Genomic DNA, 27,318 nt, shown 5'->3' on the forward strand with positions numbered 1-27,318 from the left:
ATTTACGTTTGAAGCAAGTGACAGCTGTGTAGGAGTCTGCTTTGTAAAGGTCAGGAAGAGCGGATTGCTTCCTCTCTGCTGTGTCTCGGGGGAGGCTGTGCTTTGAGCTGCTCCAGAGGAATGAACAGTTTTGTGTTCATGAAAGGGGTTGACATCTGGATGTCTGAAACCTTACCAAGCACCAAGTATCTATAGGCGCATGTCTCAAAACTAACCATCTGACCATGATAGAGTTGTCCTAAGAAAAAAAACAGGCAAAAATAAATATGTAGGAACCCGTTTAAATGAAAATCCAAGATGGCAGCACCGATCACACACTGCATCTGATTAGCAGGAAAACCAGAACTGCACAGCGACCTAAAGACCAAACTGAGAGCTACAAAACACCAGAAATCCATTGCAATGTATGAATGAATGAATGAGTGAATGAATGAGTGAATGGGTGAGTGAGTAGATTCAAAAGAAGAGAGGTCATGAACTCCTGAATGCTTAACACAAAGCTCACATGCAATGATTGTGTTTGCCTGTCACTGCTGTATAACTGAAAACATGTCACTTCCTAAATAGACAGCTGAAATGAAATGCCACAGTAGTCACAGCAACGGGGTTGACGGTAGCAGGCTGAAGAGGTCTCTTGGATTTCACAGAATCAAAAGCACTGTCCTGTTATAAAAGTTTACGAGGCTGCTTTTGTATTTTGAGACAGCTCTTGAAAGAGTGGCGACGGAGAGTGGCCACTCCGGGTCTGACAAGTGGTACATCCAAATCTTTCTATGACAGGTGGAGATGCGGTGCTTCAGGTGCCACGGTGTCTGAGAGGGCTTACCTGCTGACTGCTTGACATGTCCAGTAACTTCTCCAGACCCTTGATATGATGGCTGACCTCCTTCAAGAGAAGCTTGAGCCGGTTTCCAATAACATGGACTTTTTCTTTGGCTTCTAGACGGTCTGAGCCCTCGGCATTCACCAAGAGTTGGCGAGACATGTCTTTCAATGAGGCCACTCTGAGCTGGGAGTTCATCAGCTCCTGCTTTATTTGCTGCGTATACAGTAAGAGATATTTCTTTAACAAGTTTTGATACATAGAGGAAGTTGCCTGAGTGGGCACATGACCTCCAAACAGAACTGCAGCTCAGGGCATGTGACCAGGGAACTCCATGATATATTTGCTATAGACCCTTAAACCACTCAGGGGTCTCACTGGACACATGGTTGATATTAAGAACAGCTGGAACATTTAAACTGAGTTAAGGGACGTGACACTATTGACAAAGGAAAAGCCTAAAGAAATGGAACCTAAGACAATCTGTTACACAGAAAAATAAAACATTAAAATCCAGGTATAGCAAAACTCAAATGCATCTAGGCATGCTCTGAGATCTAGCTAAATCTTTTCAAATTATCTGTAGTGATGGATCACACGTCCCTGCCCAGAGGTCAAGGCTCAGTAAAAACACAGGGGGACCACCATTTCCTATTGGTTTCTAGATCCTTCTAATAGTGAAATAAAGGCTACCAATTCAGGAGTTTGGGCTAGTGAGCTCTAAATGCTATGACGTAACATTGAAAGACCATTATGACAGACAAGATGCAAAACATCTCATGTTCCCCTGGTGACCCTCAAGCCTGCTTCCTTGTTATCTACTACCCAGCTACATTGCCTGTTAGACTGCCTTTTATATAGTCTTGTATATGAATTTGCACAGTAAATTTCTGGTTGAGTTTAGTGCCAGAAAAAGGTTCTATCTTGTAAGAAATGGATACATTTTGGTTTTGTAAGACAAGCATGGTTATCTCATGGTTTTCTGCAAACTTGCCGCCAAGGTCTGTGTCTCTCTCTCACCTGGCTTATTTAATTCCTCTTGAGTTGACTTAACTGTGCCTCTTCATTCAAGCAGCTTTCATTTCAGTTTTACAATAAGCCACTAAAACATTGTGGTGGTTACTGTCAACTGTCACCTTAATGGATTTAGAATCACATGGGACACAAGTCTGTGGCCATTCCTGGGGCGGGGCTGGGGATTATCCTGAATGAATTCACTGACCCGTGAAGAATCATTTTAACTATGAGAGGGGTCATTGCCTGGAAAGGGGACTCTTAGACTGCACAAGTGAAGAAAAAGAGCTGACTTCTAGCATTCATTTGTTCATTCGTTTGCTCATTCATTCATTCATTCATCTCTGTGCTTCCTGAAAACCAGGAAATCGTTCCTCTCCTAAGTTGCTTTTATCAGAGTATTTTATTACAGCAACAACAACAAACAAAAAGAAAGAAAGAAAGAAAGGAAGAAAGAAAGAAACCAAGATAGACACTTCGAGGTTCCATATGTAGCAAACAAAGCTTGGATTAAAAGTAAGTGGTCTGGAGAGATGGCTCAGAGGTTAAGAGCACTGTCTGTTCTTCCAAAGGTCCTGAGTTCAATTCCCAGCAACCACATGGTGGCTCACAACCATCTGTGATAAGATCTCATGCCCTCTTCTGGCCTGCAGGGATACATGTAGGCAGAATCCTGTATATGTAATAAATAAATATTTTTTTAAAGTATAATTCACTAAAAAGGCTGCCTTAATAGACACAAGGGAACTGAGATAAAGAACACGTAAGATTAGCAGCACACTGAGCACTGGCTAATCATGCTGGCAGGTGTGTGTATACATGTTTGTATCCTGACTAGAACCCCTACAGCACTAAGTTAGGGCCTTTAGTTAGAGCCTAGGTTAAGAGCATGCAAAGGTTTCTTTTAAAAAATCTTTGTTTAAAAAATAAATACAAACAAAAGACAAAAAAAAAAAAAAGTTATCACCATGAGTTGTTTGTGATGGTCCTGAAGTGTCTCTGCGTCAAGGGTTGAATCAATTGGGACAATTTCGTTTTTCCTTCTGTCAATGTTTTCAAGCATGAGAAGCAGAGCATGGCTCATTTCATGGAAATCCTATCAAAAAACCACAGAGCACAAAATAAAATAACTGCGGATATAAAATCATTTTCTAGAGTATATTTCAAATCTTTCTTTCTTTCTTTCTTCCTTTCTTTCTTGTCTTTTTCAAGACAGAGTTTTCCTGTGTAATAGCTTAATAGTCTTGGTTGTCCTGAAGCTCCCTTTGTAGACCAGGCTGGCCTCAAACTCAGCCTGAGGTCCATCTGCCTCTACCTCTCAAGTGCTGGGATTAAAGGTGTATGCCACCACCCGGCTTCAATTCTTTTCTATGGCTTTCACCAGTAAACACACAGCACCATTGTAAGCGGTACGTGACCCCGCCCCCAGGAAGGCTCTTTGTTACAGGAAGCTATGTTACATGCACACAGCACCATAGTGAGTAGTACATGGCTCCGCCACCCTCTGAGGAAGGGCTCTGCTTGTTACAGAAAGTATAGTAGCCATGGCTGCATCTCAGCACCCCTGTTGTAACTAACGCAGCGTAAGTTCATCTTTTTATCTAAAGCGTATAACTTATCCTTGTGGATATTTAGACAGAAAGCACAGTGGCATTAAAATGCTTAATTGCTGAAGAAAACAAAACAAAATGAAACTCGGCAGTGCTAGTAGATAGTCTGAAAAGAAGCAACTCTCATCAATGTGCTCAATCTTTCTGTTTTTGTTTTTGTTTTTTTAAGACATGGGCTCAATCCTGTATTCCCTCCATTCATCCTCTGACACCCTTACTTGATGTTGTTACTGATGAGCTGCTGCATACAAGGCTTGGCCTTCAGAAGACACAGCTGGAGGGAAGGGACAGTAGCAGGGGTTCTGCTCCCCCCCCCCAGAGGCTTCCCATCCTGCCCCACCCCACTGCATACAGTCCAAACACTGGCAGAGCCTCGCTGCTCTGAGGGACCTGACCCTTGACCTTCTGATCACTTCCTGCCTTGCTGGCAATAGATAACCTGGCCGCACTGCCATCTTGCCTGCTCATAAAGAGACAAAGTCATGGACCTCCCATCTCTTGAACTTCTTCGTATCAACATCCTTCCAGCATCTTCCAGACATTTACAGGATCCTTTGCCCTCCCTCCTGTCATGGCTTTGCTCCATTGCTGTCACCACTGTGTTTATAAATGTCTTGCATAGCTATTTCCTTACCTTAAATTTTAATTACACTTATTTATTTGTGTGTGTGTGTGTGTGTGTGTGTGTGTGTGATTTACATGCCATGACACACATGTAGAGACCAGAGGACAACTTTCGAGTGTCAGTTCTCTTCTTCTACCACATGAATTCCAGGTGAGTGGCAGGTGCCCTTACCCACTAAGCCATCCTGTCAGTCTCTTCTTAGACATTGTTGCTATTGTCTTTCTAATAGAGGCAGAAGGTAGGCTGTATCTTACCTGCTTAGGGCCTTACCGGGCACACAGAAAAAACTTGGCAAATGCCAGCATAAATGAATAAACATCTGTAATGCTTTCTTTGTTGTGCAAAACTTATCTGCCTAAATGTTTGGTAAGTATGTTTTGAGTGAATACATGAAGTAAATGAATGAGTCAAAGAAGGTTTGTCAACTTGGTAAACACTGGCTTCTTATAAAGATAGGAGATTAGGCAAAACTCCTTGAACGCACGTTACAAGTACACATTCCCCCATAATAAGAAAAGCTACCTCCTTCAAATGATGCCTTGGAAGAGCAGCCACATCTCAGGTCAGTGTGCAGTCTGGTGTCATCACCTGCGCACGGCCCTACCTACCTGGCACTGCATTAGTGCGTCCTGCAGCAGGCCTCGCCAATCCTCCAGCAGAGAGCACACGCGGTCCCATCTCCCGTTCATCTGGGATAAGCGGTCCTGTAACTCACGGCTCTCCTCGCTGTCAGCCTGGGTGAACTCAGAGCTGCAGAGGTTGATGGAGAGGATGATGGCTTTGCGGTGGTCCACGGCTTTCTGGAGCTCCTATAGAGAACAATCAGGCAAGAGCAATGATGAAAACATTTTGAAAAAGCACTTTCAAGACCCTTGAAAATGTTTTAATCAGACCCGGGGAAAAAGCTGTTGTTAAAGGCAGAACTTGAGTTCAAGCCCCCAAAACCCACATAAAAAAAGAGCCTGGTGTGGTGTTGTGTGCTGGTAACTCCAGAGCTGGAAACAGGTAGACTGTCTCCAGGTCACTCAACCAGTATAGCTTACATGTTGACCTCTAGACCAGTTAGGGAGCATGTCACAGGCAAAAGGCAGAGGACATTATCAGAATGACACTCAAGGACATCCTGTGTCTTTCACATGCACATATACATATACATGTGCAACTGCACACACACACACACACAGACACACACACACACACACAGATCCATGTTAAAAAAAAAAAAGAACTGACAGCTACATTTCCAGGATGTCTGCTAGGTCTTTGCAGAACAGGAATTAACAATTACAAAGGGGAAAGGGCTTCCCAAGGGAAGAAGAGCCTTGCAGAGGGGGATGACGACCCCTGTAATGAATGAAGGAGTCTGAACAACGAACCTCATCCAGGAACGGCCAACCACAGCCAAATAGAACAGAGACAGAGCCCTACGGTTTGAAAAATAAGACAGTTTCGTTTCACTAAAACAATACCATTCAAACTTCTGTGTGTGAGAAGAAAAATGAAAAGCTCTTTACAGCTGGGCAGTGGTGGCACATGCCTTTAATCTCAGCACTTGGGAAGCAGAGGCAGGGGATCGCTGTGAGTTCGAGGCCAGCCTGGTCTACAAAAGTGAGTTCAGGATGGTCAAGGCTATACAGAGAAACCCTGTCTCAAAAAAACAAAAAACAAAACAAAAACAAGAGAGAGAGAGAGAGAGAGAGAGAGAGAGAGAGGGAGGGAGGGAGGGAGGGAGGGAGAGAAGCTGTTTGCATTCTAGTATTCTGAACACCTGTGACCTGAAATGCAGGCACACTGGCCTATAAGATAATACTGATTGTGTCATAGAATACACTGTTGCTGTAGTAAAGAAAGTTAATTGTGTACTTCATGCTATAATCAATTTAGTTTGACTTCAAAAAAGAAACAAGACAACAAAATAAGCAAACAAACAAAATCCCCAGGCAACAACAAACACTTTAGAACTTGGCACCAAGAACTTGAATTCTTAATTCTGTATAAGTCAGGGTCTCTGTGTGCAGGTAAACACCCAAAGAGCCATCCTGGGTGAACAATTCTGGACACCACACTATGCAGGGTAAATTTTCTTACAAATTCTCATGATTTCTGTTATGTTCCTAACTCCTAACTCATTTTTTTTTTTTTTAATTTTCGGATAGGTTCTCAACATGATTCCCCAGTTGCCACCACAAAGAGAGCATAAATCAAGAGATCCTTGGTTACTCCATGGCTCAGTTGACAGAGAACATAGAATAGATCTATTGACAGAGGTTTGGAAAAAGGTGCGGGGCAGGTTAACTTCTGCTTGCCACACAGGACGACATCCAAGGTCTTATAGTCTTGCCTCATTTCACTGATTCTGGTGAACAGGACATGTCTCCTTTTTAAAGAGCCTGTTTATAATGCAATCCTGTCCACTAGACAGAAGGCTTTAGGAACTGTAGAGGAAAGAACAGCTCACTATGTAGCTCTTGTAAATCACATCTCATATTTGTGCTTTGCCCTGGAGTTCAAGGAGCTGGCTCAAAGAGCATCCCCTCAGATGCTCTTATGGAGATTGGTGTGTGGGAAGATTAATTTCTGTGTCTGAAAGTTGAAAGGAAAGCAACCACACCACCAAAAGATGAGCTACAATGACATCAGTGCAGAATGAATAGTGTGTTCTAAAAACCATGGGAATTGAAAAGAAGCAGCCTTATTATCCCAGGAGGCTTTGCCCTGAGGAGAAACAGGTTTTTGATGTTCTCCAGACAAAACCACAGGGGCTACAGGACTACCAAAAAGAAATGCAGCCCCAGGCCTGCAGGGGCTCCGTAAGTGAGTGTGTGCCACTGGGTGAGGGGGGTGTTTAAGAACTAGACCTGTGACCGACGGGGACCTCCTCCCCCACTATATGGTCATAGGCTATCAAGTCTCATCTTAGTAGCCTGCTTATCCTTTCTCTGAGTGCCATCAGGCCTTCCCACCAGGGGGAGGTGGTCAAATATTGGGTACCAGAGTTCATGTCAGAGTCATAGACCTAGGGGAAGGGAACAGGGTGAAAGCGGGAGGGAGGGAGGAATGGGAGGATACAAGTGATGGGATAACAATTGAGTCGTAATCTGAATAAATTAATAAAAGTTAAAATTTAAAAAAATCAAATAAATATTTTTTAAAAAAGAAAAAGAAAGAAAGAAAGAAAGAAAGAAAGAAAGAAAGAAAGAAAGAAAAGAAGCAGACCTGTAATTACAGGACAATACCTGTGCACTCACCAGTCCAGGCCAAAATCAGATGCCAGTGGCAAGGGTTTCACCACAAAAACTCAGTGGATTTTTATTTTATTCATCTCTATGCAATTGCTCTGGACATGGCCGTAATCAATTTAAATAATTTTTGCTGACTGGAGAAGGGCAAATGACTTCAATGGGTCTCCCTCGGACTCGCACTAAAGTGATCTCGGGCATAATGTCACCACTGAGTCTCACGAGTCTCACGTGTTGAATGCTTGATCCCCAGTTGGGGGTGCTGCTTCGGGAATCTCTGGAAACTTAGGAGCTAGTGCCTAACTAGTAGAAATAGAGGAGGAAGTTGTCTCCTTCCAAGGCTGTGTATAGTCCCCAGCTTTTCCCTCCTGTCCTGTTTCCTGCATGCTATGAGCTGAATGAACAGCATCCTTCTCCACACATGCCTGCCACAATGGTGTTGTGGCCACATGAGTGAGGACAAGCTAAGCACCACTAACTCATCAGAAACCATCAGTCTTTCCTTGCCTCTTAAAGAGTTGTTTACATCAGGCATTCCGTCACGCTGCTCTGCAGACTGATGCAGATACGTTCTGACTGTGGTCCTGAGGAAGCAATGAACTAGAGACAGAAGTTATGAATGGACAGGTTGGGGAGAAGACACTGCCAGCTAATGATTCACTGTGCAAACGTGAGGATCTGAGTTTGATTCCTATGACACATGCGAAACGAAGGTTGAGGTTAACGAAGCCAGGAAAGCTCTCTGCAGGGCATGGCGGAGTGTGCTTAAAAACCTTGTGATGGAGAAGCAGAGGCAGGAAGATCCCTGAAGCTCATTGGCCAGCCAACATAGCCAACAGTTACATTCTAGCCAATGAGAGACCCTGCCTCAAAAAAGAGAAACAAACAAACAAGAAAATCTCAGCAAACAGAATGATGAATACAGAAGTGAGATTGTGTACATATATGTACTCCTGTGCCTACATAAACATGTCTGCACACATGTGTGTGCAGGCACACACACACACACACACACACACTCAGACAGAGAGAGAGACAGACACACACACACACACACACACACACACACACTCAGAGAGAGAGAGAGAAACAGACACACACACACACAGAGAGACAGACAGACAGACAGAGACAGAGACAGAGAGAGACACAGAGACAGAATGTGTTCACTGATACATATAGTCACAGTCTTCTGGCTGCCGATGGAAGGAAAGCAGGGACAGGTACCTTGAGCTTTTTGATGTGACTCTCGATGGTGTGGATGTCGGTGCGCAGGGCCAGGTGCTGGAGCCTGTCCAGTTCCTCCTCGGTCTCTCCTAGCCAGGCCCAGATGTTGTTGAGGTCGGAATTAAACTGCTGCCATTTCTGAAGGTTCTGCTTTGTCCTCAACTCCTTGCTCAGCGCCTGGGCCTGCAGGAGCTCCCAGCGGTCAATCACACCTGGCAGGGCATACAGAGAGCAGTGAGCAGGAGTCCTACCCCTGGGAGGCTTAGGAGACACTTTGCATAGGCATGGTGGCTAATTTTAAAGGGCAACGGAAAGACGGGAACATCACTGCTATCATCTGTGGTAACAGTCAAGTGGGTGTAATGGCGCTGATTTCCTATGTGTTTCTCTATTGACCACAACGAGCCTCATGAAGGAATGCACAGCGTGTGAAGAAATCAGTCCATCCTTGACATCTTTCAAGGATGTAGTACCCTGAAAACATGTACAAGACACTGACAGTGTAGATCAGACGGGGCATTGGACTAAATGGAGCAAGAGAAGACACCGTATGACACTCGCCATCTCCCTCCTCTGTTGTGGGACAAAATGGTGTAGAGGGAGGCTAAGGAGCCAGTGGGACTTGGTGCCACAGTGTGATCCGGGATCTTGAGCCTTGCTCTTTCAAGCCAAGGGAGACACACTCACCAGCCGTCTGAGTCTCAGTGCTGTTGAGGTTCACGAAGCCGGGGAAGTTCTCCTCCTCCTCCTCCAGCTTGTACTCCAGCCTCCTCACGGAGTCTATACTGCCGCTGCATTCGTCCAGCAGCTTCATCTGTGCAGACACGCAAAAAACTCAGCCCTGCCGCCTCAGTCCTCACCGGCACAGAGGGCTTTGGCGAGAGCATCTTTGTGGTCCCTCAACAGGGCAGGGGCTGTGTTTTACTTCTTGGTGTTGCTCCAGGAAAAATAAATAGTGCGCGTGCACACACACACACACACACACACACACACACACACACACACACACACTCCAACTTGTGCAAACCCTTAAAGACATGCTTTGCATACACAACAGACATGTGAAACTCTTGAACAGTCTTATAACAGTGGTTCTCAACCTGTGGGTCACGACCCCAATTAGGGTCAAATGACCTTTTTCACGGAGGTCACCTAAGATCATCATAAAACACAGATATTTACATTACAAATCTTACAGATCATAATAGTAGCAAAAATGACAGTTATAAAGTAGCAATGAAAATAATTTTTATGGTTGGGGGGTCACAGCATTACTAAGGTTAAGAACCACAGTTTTATATTTATCTAAAGAGTTCATACTGATCTGCAATGTCAAGGCCACAGTCCTTAGCTGGTGAGACAATATCTAATTTTTGGCAAAATGTCTCTTCTTTCTTGTTCACAAACCTAAATGTGGAAGCACTAACATTACCACAAATCTCATGAGAACAACTTGTACATTAAATAGCTGAAATACTTCAGAGTTCAGAGCAATATAAAAGCCAGCTGTTTTAGGAGGAAATTTACAGCCATGCTTAATAGTCATCAAGAGACTAAGTTCAAAACTCAAAGAAGAACACCAAGCCCCATTTGTAATGTTCCATACAGTATTCAAATACTGAAAGAACAAATAACAGCTAGGCTCTGTGGCACGTGAGTGTGATCCTAGCATTCGGTGGGCAGAAAGAAAGATCACGAGATCCTCAAAATATAGGAAAACAAAACAGCACAAGGTAAAAGGAAACAGAACAAAATTCTCAACACATTCTTCTTGTCAGTAGAGTGTGATCTTATCTCTCAGTGTTTCTCACAATGACAGTGTCTTTCAGTTACTTTTTGTTACTTTTGATTGAGGTTAAGTGTCACCTCCTGTGATGTCAACACGGTCATCATGAAGCTGTGCTACACTTGATTTTTGTCTTAGTGCTGGAGATTGAACCCGAGTCCTTGAGGATGCTAGGCAGACACTTTACCATGGAGCCGCATCGCCAACCCTTGTATTGTACTTTAAAAAGAGATTTTCCTGACAGAGAAGTGACTGGGAGGGTACTGGTGATGGCATGCGCAGGGATAACAGCTCTCTCCCCAATTCCAAAATGCAGAACATGTGAGTGTGATGAGACTGCTGGGGATTAACTTTCCATTCCTTTTGACCACCAAGAGCTAGGGGAGAGATTTACTTTACAGTTCTCTTGCTTGAAGTATGCACAGGTCTGTTGCTGACCAAAAAAAAATATTACATAGTCAGTGACTAGAGTGCGTCGATTTGACTGGCTGCACTAGCGGCTGAAAACACAGAACTGCTCGAGAGATCTAATCGCTTGCTACCTTCTCCTGAAGCTTGTTTTAGTCAGGATGGCTTCCTTCAGACTCAGCACCCACAGAGGAGAAGGTGGGCCTGGGATGTAGCTCGGCACCACCACAGTGCCAGCCTAGTGTGTGCAAGGTTCGGCTCGCAGCATGGCAAAATCTCCCCAGATCAAAAGCAGAAGATTACAAACACCCCCAAGGTCATTAAACGAATTAAAATTAGCTAAAAGAACAACAACAGCAACTACAAAATCTCATGTTAGTAATCTGGGGATAACCTTGGTTCAAATTTTTTTAGCTGAATACGGACAGGCACCTAGTGATATTTGGAAGTGAGGGCCTGGTGTTGTCTTCAGCTAAACAGATCATACTAAGTGCTCAGTGAAAGGGAGCTTGTGGTGACAGTCAGCTCTAGGACCTGCAAATGGATCAGTGCTCTAAAAAAAAAATATTAACTTCAAACAATGGGGTTTTGCTTCGCACATCCGTGTCTATGAGTTCAAGGGTACCTCTGGACTTCAGGCCTCACGGGCCATGTGCTGCTGACAGATGGGCTGTGTTTGGTCAGAGCTGTAAACTAGGTCCAGGGCAGAACCAGGCTGGCTAGCATACTCACATAGCCCTTGTAGCTGGTGTCCAGGTCTGACCCGGTGGGAGTTTTGCTTCTGAGGATATTTGCAGTTTGTTGAATCTGAAAGTGGCTGTCATGCAGGCCTTTGTCCAGTTGCCTCATCTGTGACTCCAGTGAGCTGGGATCCCCTGTGGTGTCAACCATAAGAGTGTTTAGTGGGTCACAATGTTTGGCTTATGTCAAGCTTGTCAGTCAAGAGGCTTCAGAAAGCGTTTCAGCTGTGGCAAAGCAGAAAGAGTATGTGTCGGGGGAATCGTAAAGCAGATTTAGTGCTATCCTGCTAGGGGGTTAGACATTTAAGGGGCCAAGCCAGTAAGTGTGCTTCCTAAGGAACTTGGCAGCCTGGGCTGGCCAGAGAGCTCCCTCGGTGGATCCTAAACAGCCTCCGAGGGTCTTGTCCTTCCTCCAGCCAGTCCAGGCCAGTCAGAGTGTTACACACAGAGGAAGGCTTTCCCAAAGGCACCAGAACACTTAGCTGGTGGGGAGGCTGAACTTTCGGACTTGGCTCTATGTTCAGCACCACTGAGCTCCCTGGTTGCATCCTTCACTTAAGCATGGGTTCAGGTTCACCAAGAAGGGGCTAGCTCAGAACAGACATGCAGAGAGGGACACTTCCTGTTTTACAGGCTATCTCAAACAACACCTGGATTCTGCCTCTTCTTCAGGCATGCTCTTTCTCGCTGCCTAGGCTCCGCCTCACCGTCTCTTAAGAGCTTCGAACTTACAGTGGGCTGTGGGCATGTGCTTGTAGGTGTGGATCTGCGAGTGCATTACACTCATTGCTGACAAGGAACACTGATTATCTGAGCAGCACGAGGGCCAAGCAAGAATAACAAAAACAAAGCATTATGAAATGCATTCCTGAGTCTCCTTAGGAGGGACCTAGCTGGAAATCATTGAGAAGGTCACAGTAATACTGGTTTGATTTTTGTCCTTGTGTTGGTCTTCAGAAACTTCAAGCTGGTATAAACCAGACTTTGACTCAGAAATATATCCAGTGGTCTGCCACGTGTCCAAAACACTGACCTGGACCGTAAGTATGTACAGGGTCTAGTGTAACCTTGAGGGAATCTGGTTTCTCTTTCCGACTCTTCTGGTTTCAGAAACAGTTCTGGTGAAGGGCAATCTAAGGATGAGAGTATTATCGAGAACACAGAGAACACTTCTCACTGGAGGAGCTAATACTTTCTAAGTCAAAAGGAAATGTTTCCTCACCTACAATCTCTTTACACCCTCATGAGGGCTGGGGTGGAGGGTGTGGTCCACATTATTTGCCTCACCAGTGGCAGGTCACAGCACCACAAAGCTAGTACCCGCTTCCACCAAAGGGAGATGAGAGCACATAGGCTGGGTTGGGCAAGGGCTTGGGCCTCCTATATTTTCAGCTCTCACTGGGCGCTGAGTTCTCTCTGTAACGAGACTGATTAGCACTTGACAGGCTGAAGAGCTATTTCATGACCTGGCTATGGAGATCATATTCTTGGTGCCAATCAACCTGCAGCTTTTTTCCCCTAATGCAGGGAGAAGAAAGAAAGGCAGTGCTTTGGCATGCCAGAGCCCCAAAGCTGTGAGAGGCAGGGAAGCTGAGGTCAGAAAGGGGGGTTGTGGTGAGACGGCAGGTGTGGGAGGCTTGCTGTCGCTTCTTTGCGCCTACCAGAAGTATTTCTGATTGCATTTTCTGTGAGTTTTACATAGGCCTCTGGGTTCTCAGGGATCACTATATCTGCAAAAAGAGCACAGTCTAAGTTGGCAGCTAAGTACTGGACACCTCAATTCCCTTGTGGCAGGAAAATAGTACGCCCAAGGAAAAAAGAAATTAGTCGCTCTTGACAGCTCACTGGCATAAGGGGAAAGTGTGCATGCTCACCAAAGGCTTCCTGTAATGAATCCTGCTAAGAATTCACACCGACTGAGTGTTTTCTAAGGCAACCACCTTTTAAAGTGCTTTTATTCCCCTCACAGGAATCCTAAGACTGCCTGGTAGTGTTATTTCCATTTTACAGATGAGAAAACAAGTGTCTAGAGCAATGTGGTGCAAACCTAGAAAGACACAAAGAGACACTAAGTGGCATGTTGGCTTTGAGAGAAGGTCTCACACAGCACAGGAAACCCTTCAGGCCTCCAACTTAACAGCATAGCTGTGGTGGTGAAAAGAAGAGATATCCCCATAGGCTCACGCATCTGAATTCTTGGTCACCAGTTCACGATGTTTCAGCGGGGGTGGGGGGGGGGTAAGGGGGTGAAGGGGAGGGCTGTGGAACCTTTAGGAGGTGGAGCCTTATTAGAGGAAGTACATCACTGGGGGCGGGGCTTTATGAGTTTATAGCTTATAGCACTTCCTGTTCTCAGGCTCTGTGTATGGATGACAATAGCATCAGCCAGTTTTTTGCTTCTGTGCCCATGCCATGCATTTCCTGCCATGATGGATCCTTATCCTCTGGGAACATAAGCCCAAATAAACGTTTTCCTTAAGTTGCGTTTGGTCATGGTATTTTTCTCGCAGCAATAAAAAAGTAACTAATACAGTAGCAGGGATTTACTCTGAAATCGCTATCCTCTGGTCTCCTCATCTTGAACACCAGGCTACAGATGACGGGCACCATGCCTGGATTAGAGCAGGAATTTCTATGCAGACATTTCTTAGAGGAGCGCTCGCTGCTCCTTATGTCTGGATGTGAACCATGTATTAAAACTTAAAGGCTTGAGAGCTACATTAGAATAGTAACAAGTGGATTGGTGTCGTGCTGAAATATGATATGTAATCAACGTAAATAACACTAACAGTTTGTGTTCATCCTTTGTACGATTGGTGTTTGCATGTGAGAGCATTTCCTGTCTACAATCAACCTCGACACAGCAGCCACTCTTCAGGGCTTTCTGGCCATCTGTGGCTGAGGGCCACATGATACACAGCACCGATACACAGCACTGCTCTCTAACCATTTATCGCTTTTGTTTACCTTTGGTAAGAACCTCTGTTCTCAGTCTTCCCCTTCACTGTTTTGTTGTTGTTCTTCCCGATTTTCTCTAGCTGCATGGTCCCTCCCCTGCACTTGGCGAATTTCTAGTTACATGTAGGAGAATCCTGACCTAATGCGCATCTTTAGCTATGTATCTAGGCACATGCGTCTGTTTCTACACCGTAGGCTCTGGAAGTTCTACAGATGTCTCAAAATAGGGATGAAGACAACTGATGTCTGTACCGCCATGTTTTTACAACTTGCTCCTTCAACTAGGTACCCCACGCTTTCTCTTCTCATTTTTCTCATAGCTTAGGACTGCTTTGACCTTCCACCAAATGCTAAGTCCAGAGTTACCCCCACCTCTACTCAGTCATCTGGTAAGAAGGAATTCGTTTCTCATGACTAGTTACCCTTCCTGGTGCTGCTTCCTTAATTCAGGCTTAGATATCATCATCATCACCACCACCACCACCATCACCACCACCATCATCATCATCACCATCATCATCATCACCATCTTCATCACCATAATCACCATCATCATCATCACCATCATCATCATCACCACCATCATCATCACCACCATCATCTAGGCTCATCAGTGTCACACATCTAAACTCTCTAATTTCCCATCTGTGTTCCAGCCATGGAGGCCACACACAGCTACACTATGACATATACATTTGGTTACTTTTCTCCATGAATCTTCAAACACTCCAGGACAAGGACCAAACTCTTCTCCACAGTGAACTGGCCATTTCATGTGCAGACCTTTGCTCACTTTTCCATCATCCATCCTGCCCACTCTGTGCTATCCAACACTACCTTATCCTTGACTGACTTCATAAGACTGAAGTACCATGTCAGATCACAAACCAGGCAGCAGCTCCTCCTTCTCCTTCTGCTGCACACTGTGTTCACCTCACAGACTCATTATCATCCCTCTAGTCTCACTCAAAAGTCTCTACCCAGCCCTGGGACAGGTATCGTATGATGTCCCCGAATGACCATGCATATGCGTATGTATGCATGTACGTATGTACGTACGTATGTATGTATGTATATATGTCTGTATGTATGAAACCTTCAGGGATGATGAGTCCACATGGATTCCCAACAGGAAGTTTTCTCTCCTACCTGACAAGCCAACAGCTCCCCTGAGGTAGAACTCCTTGTCTTCCTCACCCTCTTCATCTTCTGAGGGAAGAGTTCGAGATGCCGACTCCAGGTCCCGACTGAGATCATAATCGTGATCCCATTCCAGGGGGATGGAGTCCACGCTGGCTGGGGTGTCTCTCCCTGACCGCTCACTCCGGAGGGGCTGAGGGAGGGAGAGGGAGGGGTTGGAGGAAGGCTGTGGGGAGGGCATGCCATCTGCAGAGGGGTCCTGCCAGCGTAGGTCTGAAAGAGTCGTGGAGTCTTCGAGATCTAGCTCTCGATCTGAGAGGTCATGGTCATCATCCGGTAGCTAAAAGGAAAGTCACACCGACTCTGTTACTGCAAGAATAGCATTTGCCTCTTACTCTGAACAGGTGTGACCTTCAGTAAATGCCAGCACATTTTACTGATGACATGACATTAACTTTATCAACAAATACAGAAGAACTTCCTGGTTTCTTTCAAAATACCTTATATATTCATCTATTTCAGCCTCAGGTTTATCACTGGTAAGGTGGGAATATATTAAAACCTACTCCGTTATAGAAAACTAAATAACATTAAATTAAAATTAAATTTAGAAAGTAATACAAATAAAGGACCAAGTCATGTGCCTCCAACTCAACTGGCTTACAATGGGACGGTATCCTTTTGCTTCTAAATGTTGGACACAAAAATGTGTCTTTATCACAGAAAATTCCAAATGTTTGGATAATGGCACCTTTACAAATGAGATGAAATTGTGGGGCAAGTAGAAAAAGGATGGAGGAAAACGAGTCATTGAAAAATAATCTCACAAGCTGAGCGATTACTCCTCTCTCTTATTACATCTCCTCATCTCCCACAGAAGAAGAATGCCACACAGTCTGCCCAAGTCTTTATAGAAAAACAACACTGTCGCTCACTAAGTGGACAAAACAGTTCTCCCTACAAGGTAGTGACTATGAGTAAGTCCACTTTAAAGTTGTAGAAACTGAGGTAAGGGAGGGAAAGCAAATTCTCCAAGGTTATATAGACAGTGGTATCAAAACTTAGAACAAACACAGAAATTCTGCTTTCAGACTCTGGACTTCCTGACTACCAACTAATTCTCACCCGCCCCCCCCCCCACACACAACTAATTCTCTCTAGATTTAATGAGAAATAAATAAGTGCTGCCTACAGGCAGGCGGATCAGTTTCTTGTGGTATCTTTCCACACGTCCAAAGACTTCCTGGCAGTAGCGTCGGAGTTCGTCCAGCTCCTCTTCGATGACAGCGGCGTCCAGTGGCTCGCTCTTCTCTATCAGCTGCTCCCCCTGGGCAATGATCTGTTCAATCTTACTGTGGTTCAGGGAAATCTCCTGCTGGAAAGCCTGAAGGGTGCAAAGGCGATGTGGATTTTACACAGCTCAAAATAAGGTCATAGTAAGGCACACTTTTCTCACAGTGTCAGAAAGACCATATAGAGGATAGCTGACTTACTGTGTACAAAGATGGAGCAGTTGTTTTCTAAAGTAAAATATAATGTTAAGGCTGAATGGAAATCAGAAAGGAAAACATTAGAAAGGAGAGTTTGGTAATAAAAATTTATCACCACATATAGTGGATATTGACAACCATCAACGGTCTTAACAGTGCCAGGGATCCCTGGTAAAAATGATGGTGAAATGAGCATTTTCACTAACTCCACATAATGTACATCATACGTCATACATATACTAAAGGAGGCCACAGATTCTCAGATCATTCTTTTGTTGTTTTGGATCATAAGCATCAAAGCATAAAGATATACTTATTTGGAAAAATTACACAAATAAAATAAAAGATTATCTGTACTCATTTTGTATGATTTCAGAGAGAGACATCATTGAGACATGTTCACTCAGTATAAGAATGAACCTGGGGGGGGGGTAGAAGAATGAACTGGGGAAGAGTTAGAATTGTCTATCATGGACAAAGACTGCCAAGGAAAAAGGAGGGTACTTGGCAGGCACGGTGGTTCACACCTGTAATCCCAGCACTAGGGAGGCAGAGGCAGGCGGATCTCTGTGAGTTTGAGGCCAGCCTGGTCTACAAAGTGAGTCCAGGAAAACCAAGGCTACACAGAGAAACCCTGTCTCAAAAAACAAAAACAAAAGAAAAAAGGAAAAAAGAAAGAAAGAAAGAAAAGATAAAGGAAGGTGGTAATGGGTTCTAAGATTCTGCCAGAATCTAAAAGGAAAAGATACAAATACCAATCTACTGAAATGTCTTGTTGAAATGTCCAAACATTGATTTGCCTGTGGGATGCACTGGGGTAGTTGTGTGGGGGAGGGGCAGGACAAAGCATTGGGTGGAGCATTAGTGTTTATGACTTTGCAATCTCTTCCACCTTAATACTATTATGGGTAAATTGTTGCAGGATCTTTGATCCCTTTGTAAACTCTGAGATTGTAAACTGTTTCTTGTGGAGTGGCTCAGCCCTAGCACACGCTGTAAATCAACCCTACGTCAAGAGGCAGAGCAAGAAACCAGCCAGCTGAGATTAAACCGAAAGGAGGGACATTCAGAGAAGGGGATTTAAGACAGCATGGAGAAAAAGAAGGAGCCTTTAGCTTTTTCCTCTGAGACATGAGCTGAGTAGGAAGGTCAGCTGGGTGCTTTCTCTGCCTCTCTGAGCTAGCCGGTTTTCACCCCAGCATTTGGATCCTGAGTCTTTACTGGCAAAATTGAATGATGAGAATTTTCATTTGTTATAATAACAGCAATTTCTTTTGTTTCATCATGAAAACCAAAAAGTTTGGCCTTGTCTTAGTCACTGTTCTACTTCTGTGGAGTAAAACTATGACCAAGGTACTTCTTATAAAGTAAGGCACTTAACTGGGGGCTTGTTTACATTTTCAAGTTTAGTCCATTATCATTAGAGCAGGGAACATGGTTAACACATGTGGCACTAGAGCAAAAGCAAAAAGCTATATCCTGATCTGCAGGCTGAGAGAGAACAGGTGGGTCTGGGGTGGGCTTTTGAAACTTAAAGTGACTACTTTCTCCAACAAGGCCACACCTACTCTAACAAGGCCACACCTACTCTGACAGGGCCACACCTACTCTAACAAGGCCACACCTACTCTGACAGGGCCACACCTACTCTAACAAGGCCACATCTACTCTGACAGGGCCACACCTACTCTGACAGGGCCACACCTACTCTAACAAGACCACACCTACTCTGACAGGGCCACACCTACTCTAACAAGGCCACACCTACTCTGACAGGGCCACACCTACTCTAACAAGGCCACACCTACTCTAACAGGGCCACACCTACTCTAACAGAGCCACACCAACTCTAACAGGGCCACACCTACTCTAACAGGGCCACACCTACTCTAACAAGGCCACACCTACTCTGACAGGGCCACACCTACTCTAACAAGACCACACCTACTCTGACAGGGCCACACCTACTCTAACAAGGCCACACCTACTCTGACAGGGCCACACCTACTCTAACAAGGCCACATCTACTCTAACAGGGCCACACCTACTCTAACAGAGCCACACCAACTCTAACAGGGCCACACCTACTCTAACAGGGCCACACCTACTCTAACAAGGCCACACCTACTCTGACAGGGCCACACCTACTCTAACAAGACCACACCTACTCTGACAGGGCCACACCTACTCTGACAGGGCCACACCTACTCTAACAAGGCCACACCTACTCTAACAAGGCCACACCTACTCTAACAGAGCCACACCTACTCTAACAGGGCCACACCTACTCTAACAGAGCCACACCTACTCTGACAGGGCCACACCTACTCTGACAGGGCCACACCTACTCTAACAGGGCCAACCTACTCTAACAGATGCACACCTAATCTGACAGGGCCACACCTACTCTGACAGGGCCACACCTACTCTAACAAGGCCACACCTACTCTAACAAGGCCACAACCTACTCTAAACAGGACCACCACCTACTCTAACAAGGCCACACCTACTCTAACAGGCCACACCTACTCTAACAAGGCCACACCTACTCTAACAGGACCACACCTACTCTAACAAGGCCACACCTACTCTAACAGGACCACCCTACTCTAACAGGGCCACATCTACTCTAACAGGGCCACACCTACTCTAACAAGGCCACACCTACTCTAACAAGGCCACACCTACTCTAACAAGGCCACACCTACTCTAACAGGGCCACACCTACTCTGACAGGGCCACACCTACTCTGACAGGGCCACACCTACTCTGACAGGGCCACACCTACTCTAACAGAGCCACACCTACTCTGACAGGGCCACACCTACTCTAACAGAGCCACACCTACTCTGACAGGGCCACACCTACTCTAACAGGGCCACACCTACTCTAACAGAGCCACACCTACTCTAACAGGCCACACCTACTCTAACAGAGCCACACCTACTCTGACAGGGCCACACCTACTCTAACAGGGCCACACCTACTCTAACAAGGCCACACCTACTCTAACAAGGCCACACCTACTCTAACAGGACCACACCTACTCTAACAGGGCCACACCTACTCTAACAGAGCCACACCTACTCTGACAGGGCCACACCTACTCTGACAGGGCCACACCTACTCTAACAAGGCCACACCTACTCTAACAAGGCCACACCTACTCTAACAGGACCACACCTACTCTAACAGGGCCACACCTACTCTAACAGGGCCACACCTACTCTAACAAGGCCACACCTACTCTAACAGGACCACACCTACTCTAACAAGGCCACACCTACTCTAACAGGACCACACCTACTCTAACAGGGCCACACCTACTCTAACAGGGCCACACCTACTCTAACAAGGCCACACCTACTCTAACAAGGCCACACCTACTCTGACAGGGCCACACCTACTCTGACAGGGCCACACCTACTCTAACAGAGCCACACCTACTCTGACAGGGCCACACCTACTCTAACAGAGCCACACCTACTCTGACAGGGCCACACCTACTCTAACAGGGCCACACCTACTCTAACAGAGCCACACCTACTCTAACAGGGCCACACCTACTCTAACAGAGCCACACCTACTCTGACAGGGCCACACCTACTCTAACAGGGCCACACCTACTCTAACAAGGCCACACCTACTCTAACAAGGCCACACCTACTCTAACAGGACCACACCTACTCTAACAGGGCCACACCTACTCTAACAAGACCATACTTCCTAATCATTCTAGTCCTTTCAAACAATTTCACTTCCTGGTGAAGTATTCAAATATATGACCCTATAGGGGCCATTATATTCAAACCACTACAGGCATTATAACTATTCTTTAAAAACAAAACCGAAACCAAACAAACAACACAACAGTGGAATATTATGGGAGGTGACTAAGTGTTACAGTTTCTATTTAGCATGTGTGATAGCCTGGGTTCAATTCCCAGTACAAACAATATTAACAAACAAACAAAGTAATTAATTTTGTTGTTGTTGTTGGTTTCTTGTGTAGCGTAAGCTAGTCTCAAACTTGTTATATGGACAAATATGATCTTGAACTCCTGACTTGCCTGCCTCTCAGACTCAGGGTCAGGTGCCTTATCAATTGAGCTACCCAAGCCTGCCGCTGTGTCCCAAGTGCTGGGATTACAGAAGTGTGGCATGATCTTTTGTTTTGTTTTACTTATTTGAAACAGGTTCTCAGTTGATAGAACTTATTATCCAGTCAGGGCTGACTTCAACCTCTCAGCCACCCTTCTGTTTTACCCTCCAGGGGTGCTGCATCCTGTGTGAGCCTCCATATCCAGATTACACTGGGGATAAGACTTCAGAAACTGTCTTGAAAACGATTCAGCTTGCCACTCCCTCTCTCACACAATCTCCCATGAAGGTTTCCAGCTAGCTGCCGTGCCTGAATCATGTCATTGACGATACAATACATATTGAAAATTAACTCAGCTTCCAAGAATGCAGAATATGTGGAGTGAAATCCCAAAAATAAGAGTGTTGCAATGTCAACCAGCAAAATGGCTCAATGGGTGAAGGTATTCACCACCAAAGGTAAGGACAGACCGGAACTCAATTCCTGGAACCCACACAGTGGAAGGAGAGAACCAACCCTTAAATTAGCTTCTGACAGCCACATGCTCACAGTGGCATGTGGACTACCCTGGCCTCCACTATACAGATACAATAAATGAAAGTAATTTTTAAAATTAAAGAAAAGAAAGTTTATTATTTTTTCTGGGGGCTACTTAAACTCTGTATAGATCTTAGAAATAGGTGATATGTTCAACAAAAACAACAACAAAAACAACAACAACAAAAACAACAACAACAATAACAACAAAACAACAACAATAACAATAACAACAACAACAAAAACATCAACAACAAGAGCCTCTACCAGTGACAACCCAGTTGGTATGTTTATAAAGTGTGTATGCTAAATGGTGGATCAGCCTGGCATAGTGGCTCACACCTTTAATCCCAGCACTTGGGAGGCAAAGGCTAGCAAATCTGAGTTCAAGGCCAGCCTGATCTACAGAGTGAGTTCCAGAACAGCCAGGACTACAAAGAGAAACCCTGTCTCAAAAAATTGTTTTAAAAGAAAAAAAAAAATGAAACCCCAAAATTCAATAGTTTTAGTATCTTCTCAATAGTTTCCAGATCACAAAGAACAAAATTTTCAGCAGCCCTCTACTGTACTCCACACAAAAGGATCTGCAAACCCTTCCCTTTATAGAATTCCTTCTCACAGAAAATTTGCAGACTCATTACCTTGAGTTGCTTTATCTTAGCTTGAACATCACATTCAGAAAAATGTTCAATGTTCGTTAGCTGCAGATCCATCTCTGTGAGCCAGACAAGAATGCTGTCCCGTGCGGTCTCAAACTCCTCACGCTGGCTAATAAAATGCTGGAAGCAAGAGGGAGACATTAGGCATTAAGATGTCTAAAGTTACCCACTGATATGGCCAGCCAATTCCAACCTTCTGGGAAGTCAATTCCACACAAGTGTGGAGCACCCTAAATTGTCCGTCCTCATATTGCTCCCCCCCCCCCCGAGACACTCTCCTGCCTTTCCAGCTTCCACTGTCACCACGAACATGTCTCACTATCATGCAAGACAGTCCGGGCTTGTCCTCTACACTAAATTACAGCAAGGCTTAATGGGAACCTTGAGTCTGCGCAAGATGGAGGTGACACGCTTCTGTAGGTCATCCCATCTCTGGTTGCCTCCGTGGACCATCTGTCTGAGGCTGCACGCAGAGTCTGTACGATTCTCTCTGGCCAGGCGGCGGTATTGTTTGTTGATCAGCTCTAGCTGGGTCAGGCTTTCGTGGACCTGCCGCTGGAAAGCCTGAGGGCACAGAGAAGCGAATCAGTGTGGGAGTTCCTTGAAGGACTCTAGGCTGGGTCTGTTGTTATTTATACTGTGGAGTCAGGACAGAAGTTACGATACCACAGACACAGCAGATCAACCAAGATGCAGAATGAAAACACAGGACTGTAAGGAACCATTGTATTTATAAATAGGTACATTAAAAAGTAAAATGTACATATGTATTTGCATACACTATACACACAAGACATCACATATGTAAATATACATACATGCCTATACATATAATGTAGTTTTTATAATGCACAATAAAACGAAGCCAAGTGTGGTGGCACAAATCTGTAGTGCCAGCACTCTGGAGGCGGAGGGAAGCAGAAGCATCAGAAGTTCTACCCAGAAAAGTAGAAGCCAGCCTTGGCTACCCCAAGACCAAAAGAAAAAAACATATGAAATAAATAATAGTCTGGAAACAAATTTTTATATCCAAGAAACCATTACAAGGACATACATGTGTATTTACATGTCAGATTGAAGTGTTCTCAAGATCTCTGTGTACATACTGAGAAATGATATCTAAAATGGCACTGGTCATTTGTAGAATATGTAATTTCCTAAAAGTGCAGAAATCACCTCAATCCTGGTGTCCATTAGAATAAAACTAAAACCATCTTTAGCAGAAGTGCCTCTAATGTAAGCTGTTAACTCTACTTTTAAGAAAATCAGTTTAGTATAAAACACAAGTAATTTTCTATTAAAAAACAAAAAACCAAACCCACAACCATTTGAAGCAGGTCCTTTCTTCTCTGCTGGTGAATTGGTCAGCTTTCACAGAAAGTTCCAGAGCTGCTATACAGGTGTGCAGCATGGATGCTCTGCTCTCCAGGACATGACACAGAACGCGAATGCTGCAGATGCTAGCACTTGGTTCTAACCTTGCTGCAGAATACAGCACTAACCAACCACTCACTCACCCACCCAAATAAAAGACAGCTTCACCCTTAGTGCACGTGCCATGACTTCTGACTGACCTTTATCCCAGATCCCAACCCAAGTGTTATGAATAGTTGAGTGGACTGTTTTCATGTACATCTCACACTTCTGCTTTTGTTGCTTCTGCACACTGCTCAGAAGATCATACGCTTGGCCTGTAAATGATGTGCCTTCTGATAGCTGCCTTAAGAATACACATCCTAGCAGGTCCAGTCTTAAGTTCCAAAAATTTAGGAGGTGCTAAGGCAGGTTCGACTTTTGTTGTTATAGTAAGTCAGAGTACAGATCTGCCCACTCAGGTGATGGAACGGCACTTAGGGCTGTTCCGAACATTTATGCAATCACACGGATCAACCTTAAGCAGAATTTGTTTCTGTGATATTTCCTGTCTGCAAGAAAGCTAAGTATAAGAATAACAATATTAAAAATCAAGTATTTCAGCACTGACCATCTGAGCAACTTTTGTCAAAATCTGAGTTGAAAATAGCATCCAGAATGATCCCCTATAATCTGCTTTGTGGTATAAGCCAATTATGAAAGGCTTTAACCTTTACAAACAGAGCACTACAAGACACAGGACAGGGTCACTTCCACTAGCAATGGAATGACCTGGATTCCTCGGCAGCTTATGGTGGCTTTTGCTAGAGAAAATGTTTTACAGAGGCATTGTCCTTTTCTTAATTTAGTGGTATAGTTTCATATGGATCTATCCAGAATCACTTTTACTTGTTTCACATGGCACCAGCCACTATTATAATCAGACAGCTCGTCTTCTAGGATTCAGATCTCTAAGTCAGACAAGAACAAGAAGAAATTTCATTTGTTCCCCAGTAGCTCAAGGTTTGGTTCATTGAGGACCAGTTACAGTGAGTACAGAGGCACACGTGTATGCACAGAAGGGTTTGTTTCATCCACACCATTGTCTCTGTGGAAATCAGGGCTAGCCAAATGGCTGGACTTCAGAATACTGTAGAGTGGGCTTAAGATTGTAAAGAAGATTTAACGGTTCCTTTCTAAGTGTAATTAGCCGTTGCTGTTTTCATCTCTTGGTAATTAAAAAGAGTCCCTGACACCAGAACAGTGCTGGTGTCTGCTGCCTTACTCAAAGTTGGCTGTAATGATAAAGTTCTGGTCAATTCTGGGGCCAACTGTATGTTATCAATGACTAAAACCATCCCTGTGCATTTGATTATTTAATTCTTTGAGCTAGCACACAAAGTACATTTCTGTAGATACACTGCAGCCTGCTTTGTTCTCATCACCTCCCTGCCTGACTGCCCCGCCTTCCCTTCCTCTTGACTCTGCTGATCTCCTCTTAATGTTGTCCCATACACACTCTAACTAGGCTGAAATATGGAAATAGTCATATCTTAATCTTAGAGGAGATGGATGAATTCTGATAAAAAATAATGTCATGAGGTTTGGGGGAGAATTGTAAGTCTTGTTTTCTAAGAGAGTTCTTTCCCCACCCCCCTCTTTCCTCTCTGCTCTTCCTTAGACAGGAAGGCTTCTTCACTAGTAGGCCAGGGTAGCTTTCAACTTGAAATCCTGCTGCCTCAACCTCCTGAGCGCTGGGATCATGAGAATTTGCTACTGTTTCGAGATAACATTTTTATTTATTACTATCTTATTTGTAATTCTGATCATCTCCAATTCAAATCTTCACCAATTAAAATCTTTACCACCCTTGGCGTACTCCCGGAGCCTGTTACCCATGGCTACCAAGCCAGTCCCCAGCTATGCGAACAGATACCAAGTGGCCCATTAGTCAGTCCGTGCCCGGGGGCATCAGCTACCAGTTGGCTAGAGTCATAGCAGAATGAGCAAGTCACCTCAAACTTCTTTAGCTCTTCCTTGGCAACGGTGTAAAGCACCCCAGAAGAACTGGGGAATGCAGCCGTCCTCTCTGAGACCTTTAGCCAGTCTTCAAAACGAGAATAGTCATCCAGAAATTTCTGCCACAGTCGCCATGTCTCTTCAATTCTGAGGCAGAGGATAGAAGAACACACCCCCATTATTAAGGCTGCTGATGCTCAGAACCCTATCTGATCCTTTCAGTAGGATTAAGAGTGCCAGAGCAAGCAACTGCTGTGCACAACAGTAACAGCTTTGAGCCAAACCGCCCAGGGAAAAAGACAGACAACTGTTGCAGCTAAAATAAAACAGCTGTTGGTTTGAGGAGAAGCCCTGCAGCTCTGAATTTGGAATTAGTCAAGCTGGATATTAAAGTGCACTGCATGAGCAGCGCTGGGGTTGGCATGGAAGGTTAGAAACCCTACAAGTAGACACTGTGTTTGGGCTAGTGCAGCCCTTAAATAAAACTCAAGTTCGAGATTTCCTTTAAGACCAACATCAGCCTCAGGGATAACAGTGAACCTTGACAGGCACACATAGGACTGGCCAAAGAACAGCACAGCTTTGTGCCTTAGACCATGGAGGTTTCGGGCCACTGAGTTTTTGCCACTGAGGTTTAGGCCATTAAGTTTTTGTCGCTATCACTTTCAAAGGGCTCGAACCAAAAGTAGCACAGAAAGTGATGGGCTTCATTGTAGTGTTAATTTCCAGGTATGTGTACCACTAGGCTTCTTATCTGCTCCTCCATGGCCCTTCTACTCCTGCTGCCCCCCATTCTTTCCTACTTCTTCCCTCGTTCTGCGTGTTGTTACCCCCTTTTATCCCCTTTCTTCTAAGTCCTTCTTCCTCTCTTAGTGCCTTTTTATTTTCATGTCCTATGTTTAAACATGCTATCTACATATTTAAATCTAGATTTATATGTGTTATCTATGCATTTAAAGCTAGAGTTTTAAATCTAGATCTGGAGACAACAAAAAACATTTATCTTTTTTGAGCCTGTATTATCTCACTTAACACTATGACGAGTGGAATTTTAATAAAGGAATGTTATCTATTTATAACTACAAATTTAATAATGTTACACTTACTTTGCAAGGGCAGATTTTAATTTTCCTGTGTAGTATTTAAATGGTCAGTTTCGATATAAATTGGCTTGTTGTAGTTTTATTATCTTTATGGCTACTTACATTTGCGATTATATGTAGTGGCAATTTTGGGAAACCAAGGCTAGTTTTGGACTTTCTAATCGATGGAAAATAGTAAACAGCTGACACAATGAATGGAAAATTGGGTGGAGCCTTTGGGGGGAGGGTTGGGATTTTGTTTGCTTTGTTGTCATTGCTGTGTTGCTTTAGTCTGTAACATCACGCCCCAGCTCACTTGAGTCTCCTCTCCATGGACATTGCACAGATGTTTCTCCACCGCCGGTCCAGGTTCCGAGTGGCCTGCTGGATGGAGTCACACTCGGCATCAGTGGCACAGGCATCGCAGTCATGCAGAAGGACCTCACATAAGTTGAGGACGGAGGCAACACCTGTGCTGTGTTTCTCGATGTCTCTCTGAAGCTCCT

The 27,318-nt window shown here is 44.6% G+C and overlaps 1 protein-coding gene and 1 long non-coding RNA gene across 6 annotated transcripts in view; both read right to left on the reverse strand.

Moving 5' to 3' along the window:
• The window catches only part of Syne1 (spectrin repeat containing nuclear envelope protein 1), a 454,246-nt gene that overhangs the window by 11,552 nt on the left and 415,376 nt on the right, over positions 1-27,318 (reverse strand). For 3 of the 5 annotated variants that reach the window (XM_051164670.1, XM_051164671.1, XM_051164673.1), the window contains 13 exons: positions 27,129-27,316; positions 25,727-25,877; positions 22,740-22,922; positions 22,341-22,478; positions 16,763-16,954; positions 15,580-15,910; positions 13,134-13,202; positions 11,465-11,607; positions 9,226-9,352; positions 8,539-8,750; positions 4,681-4,881; positions 2,805-2,933; positions 827-1,039 (listed from right to left, as the gene is read on the reverse strand). In XM_051164670.1, the coding sequence (XP_051020627.1) occupies positions 827-1,039; positions 2,805-2,933; positions 4,681-4,881; positions 8,539-8,750; positions 9,226-9,352; positions 11,465-11,607; positions 13,134-13,202; positions 15,580-15,910; positions 16,763-16,954; positions 22,341-22,478; positions 22,740-22,922; positions 25,727-25,877; positions 27,129-27,316 (2,277 nt within the window). The remainder of the gene's footprint in view (positions 1-826; positions 1,040-2,804; positions 2,934-4,680; positions 4,882-8,538; positions 8,751-9,225; positions 9,353-11,464; positions 11,608-13,133; positions 13,203-15,579; positions 15,911-16,762; positions 16,955-22,340; positions 22,479-22,739; positions 22,923-25,726; positions 25,878-27,128; positions 27,317-27,318) is intronic. The other 2 variants (XM_051164672.1, XM_051164674.1) reach the window with 1 other exon arrangement.
• LOC127205390 (uncharacterized) lies at positions 19,658-20,591 on the reverse strand. Its single transcript, XR_007832607.1, has 4 exons — positions 20,564-20,591; positions 20,364-20,403; positions 20,244-20,283; positions 19,658-19,704 (listed from the first exon to the last, which is right to left on the reverse strand). It is a non-coding gene; the product is annotated as an uncharacterized LOC127205390 (long non-coding RNA).

This window comes from Acomys russatus, chromosome 21 (assembly GCF_903995435.1).
Source record: "Acomys russatus chromosome 21, mAcoRus1.1, whole genome shotgun sequence".
Classification (NCBI taxonomy): Eukaryota; Metazoa; Chordata; class Mammalia; order Rodentia; family Muridae; genus Acomys; species Acomys russatus.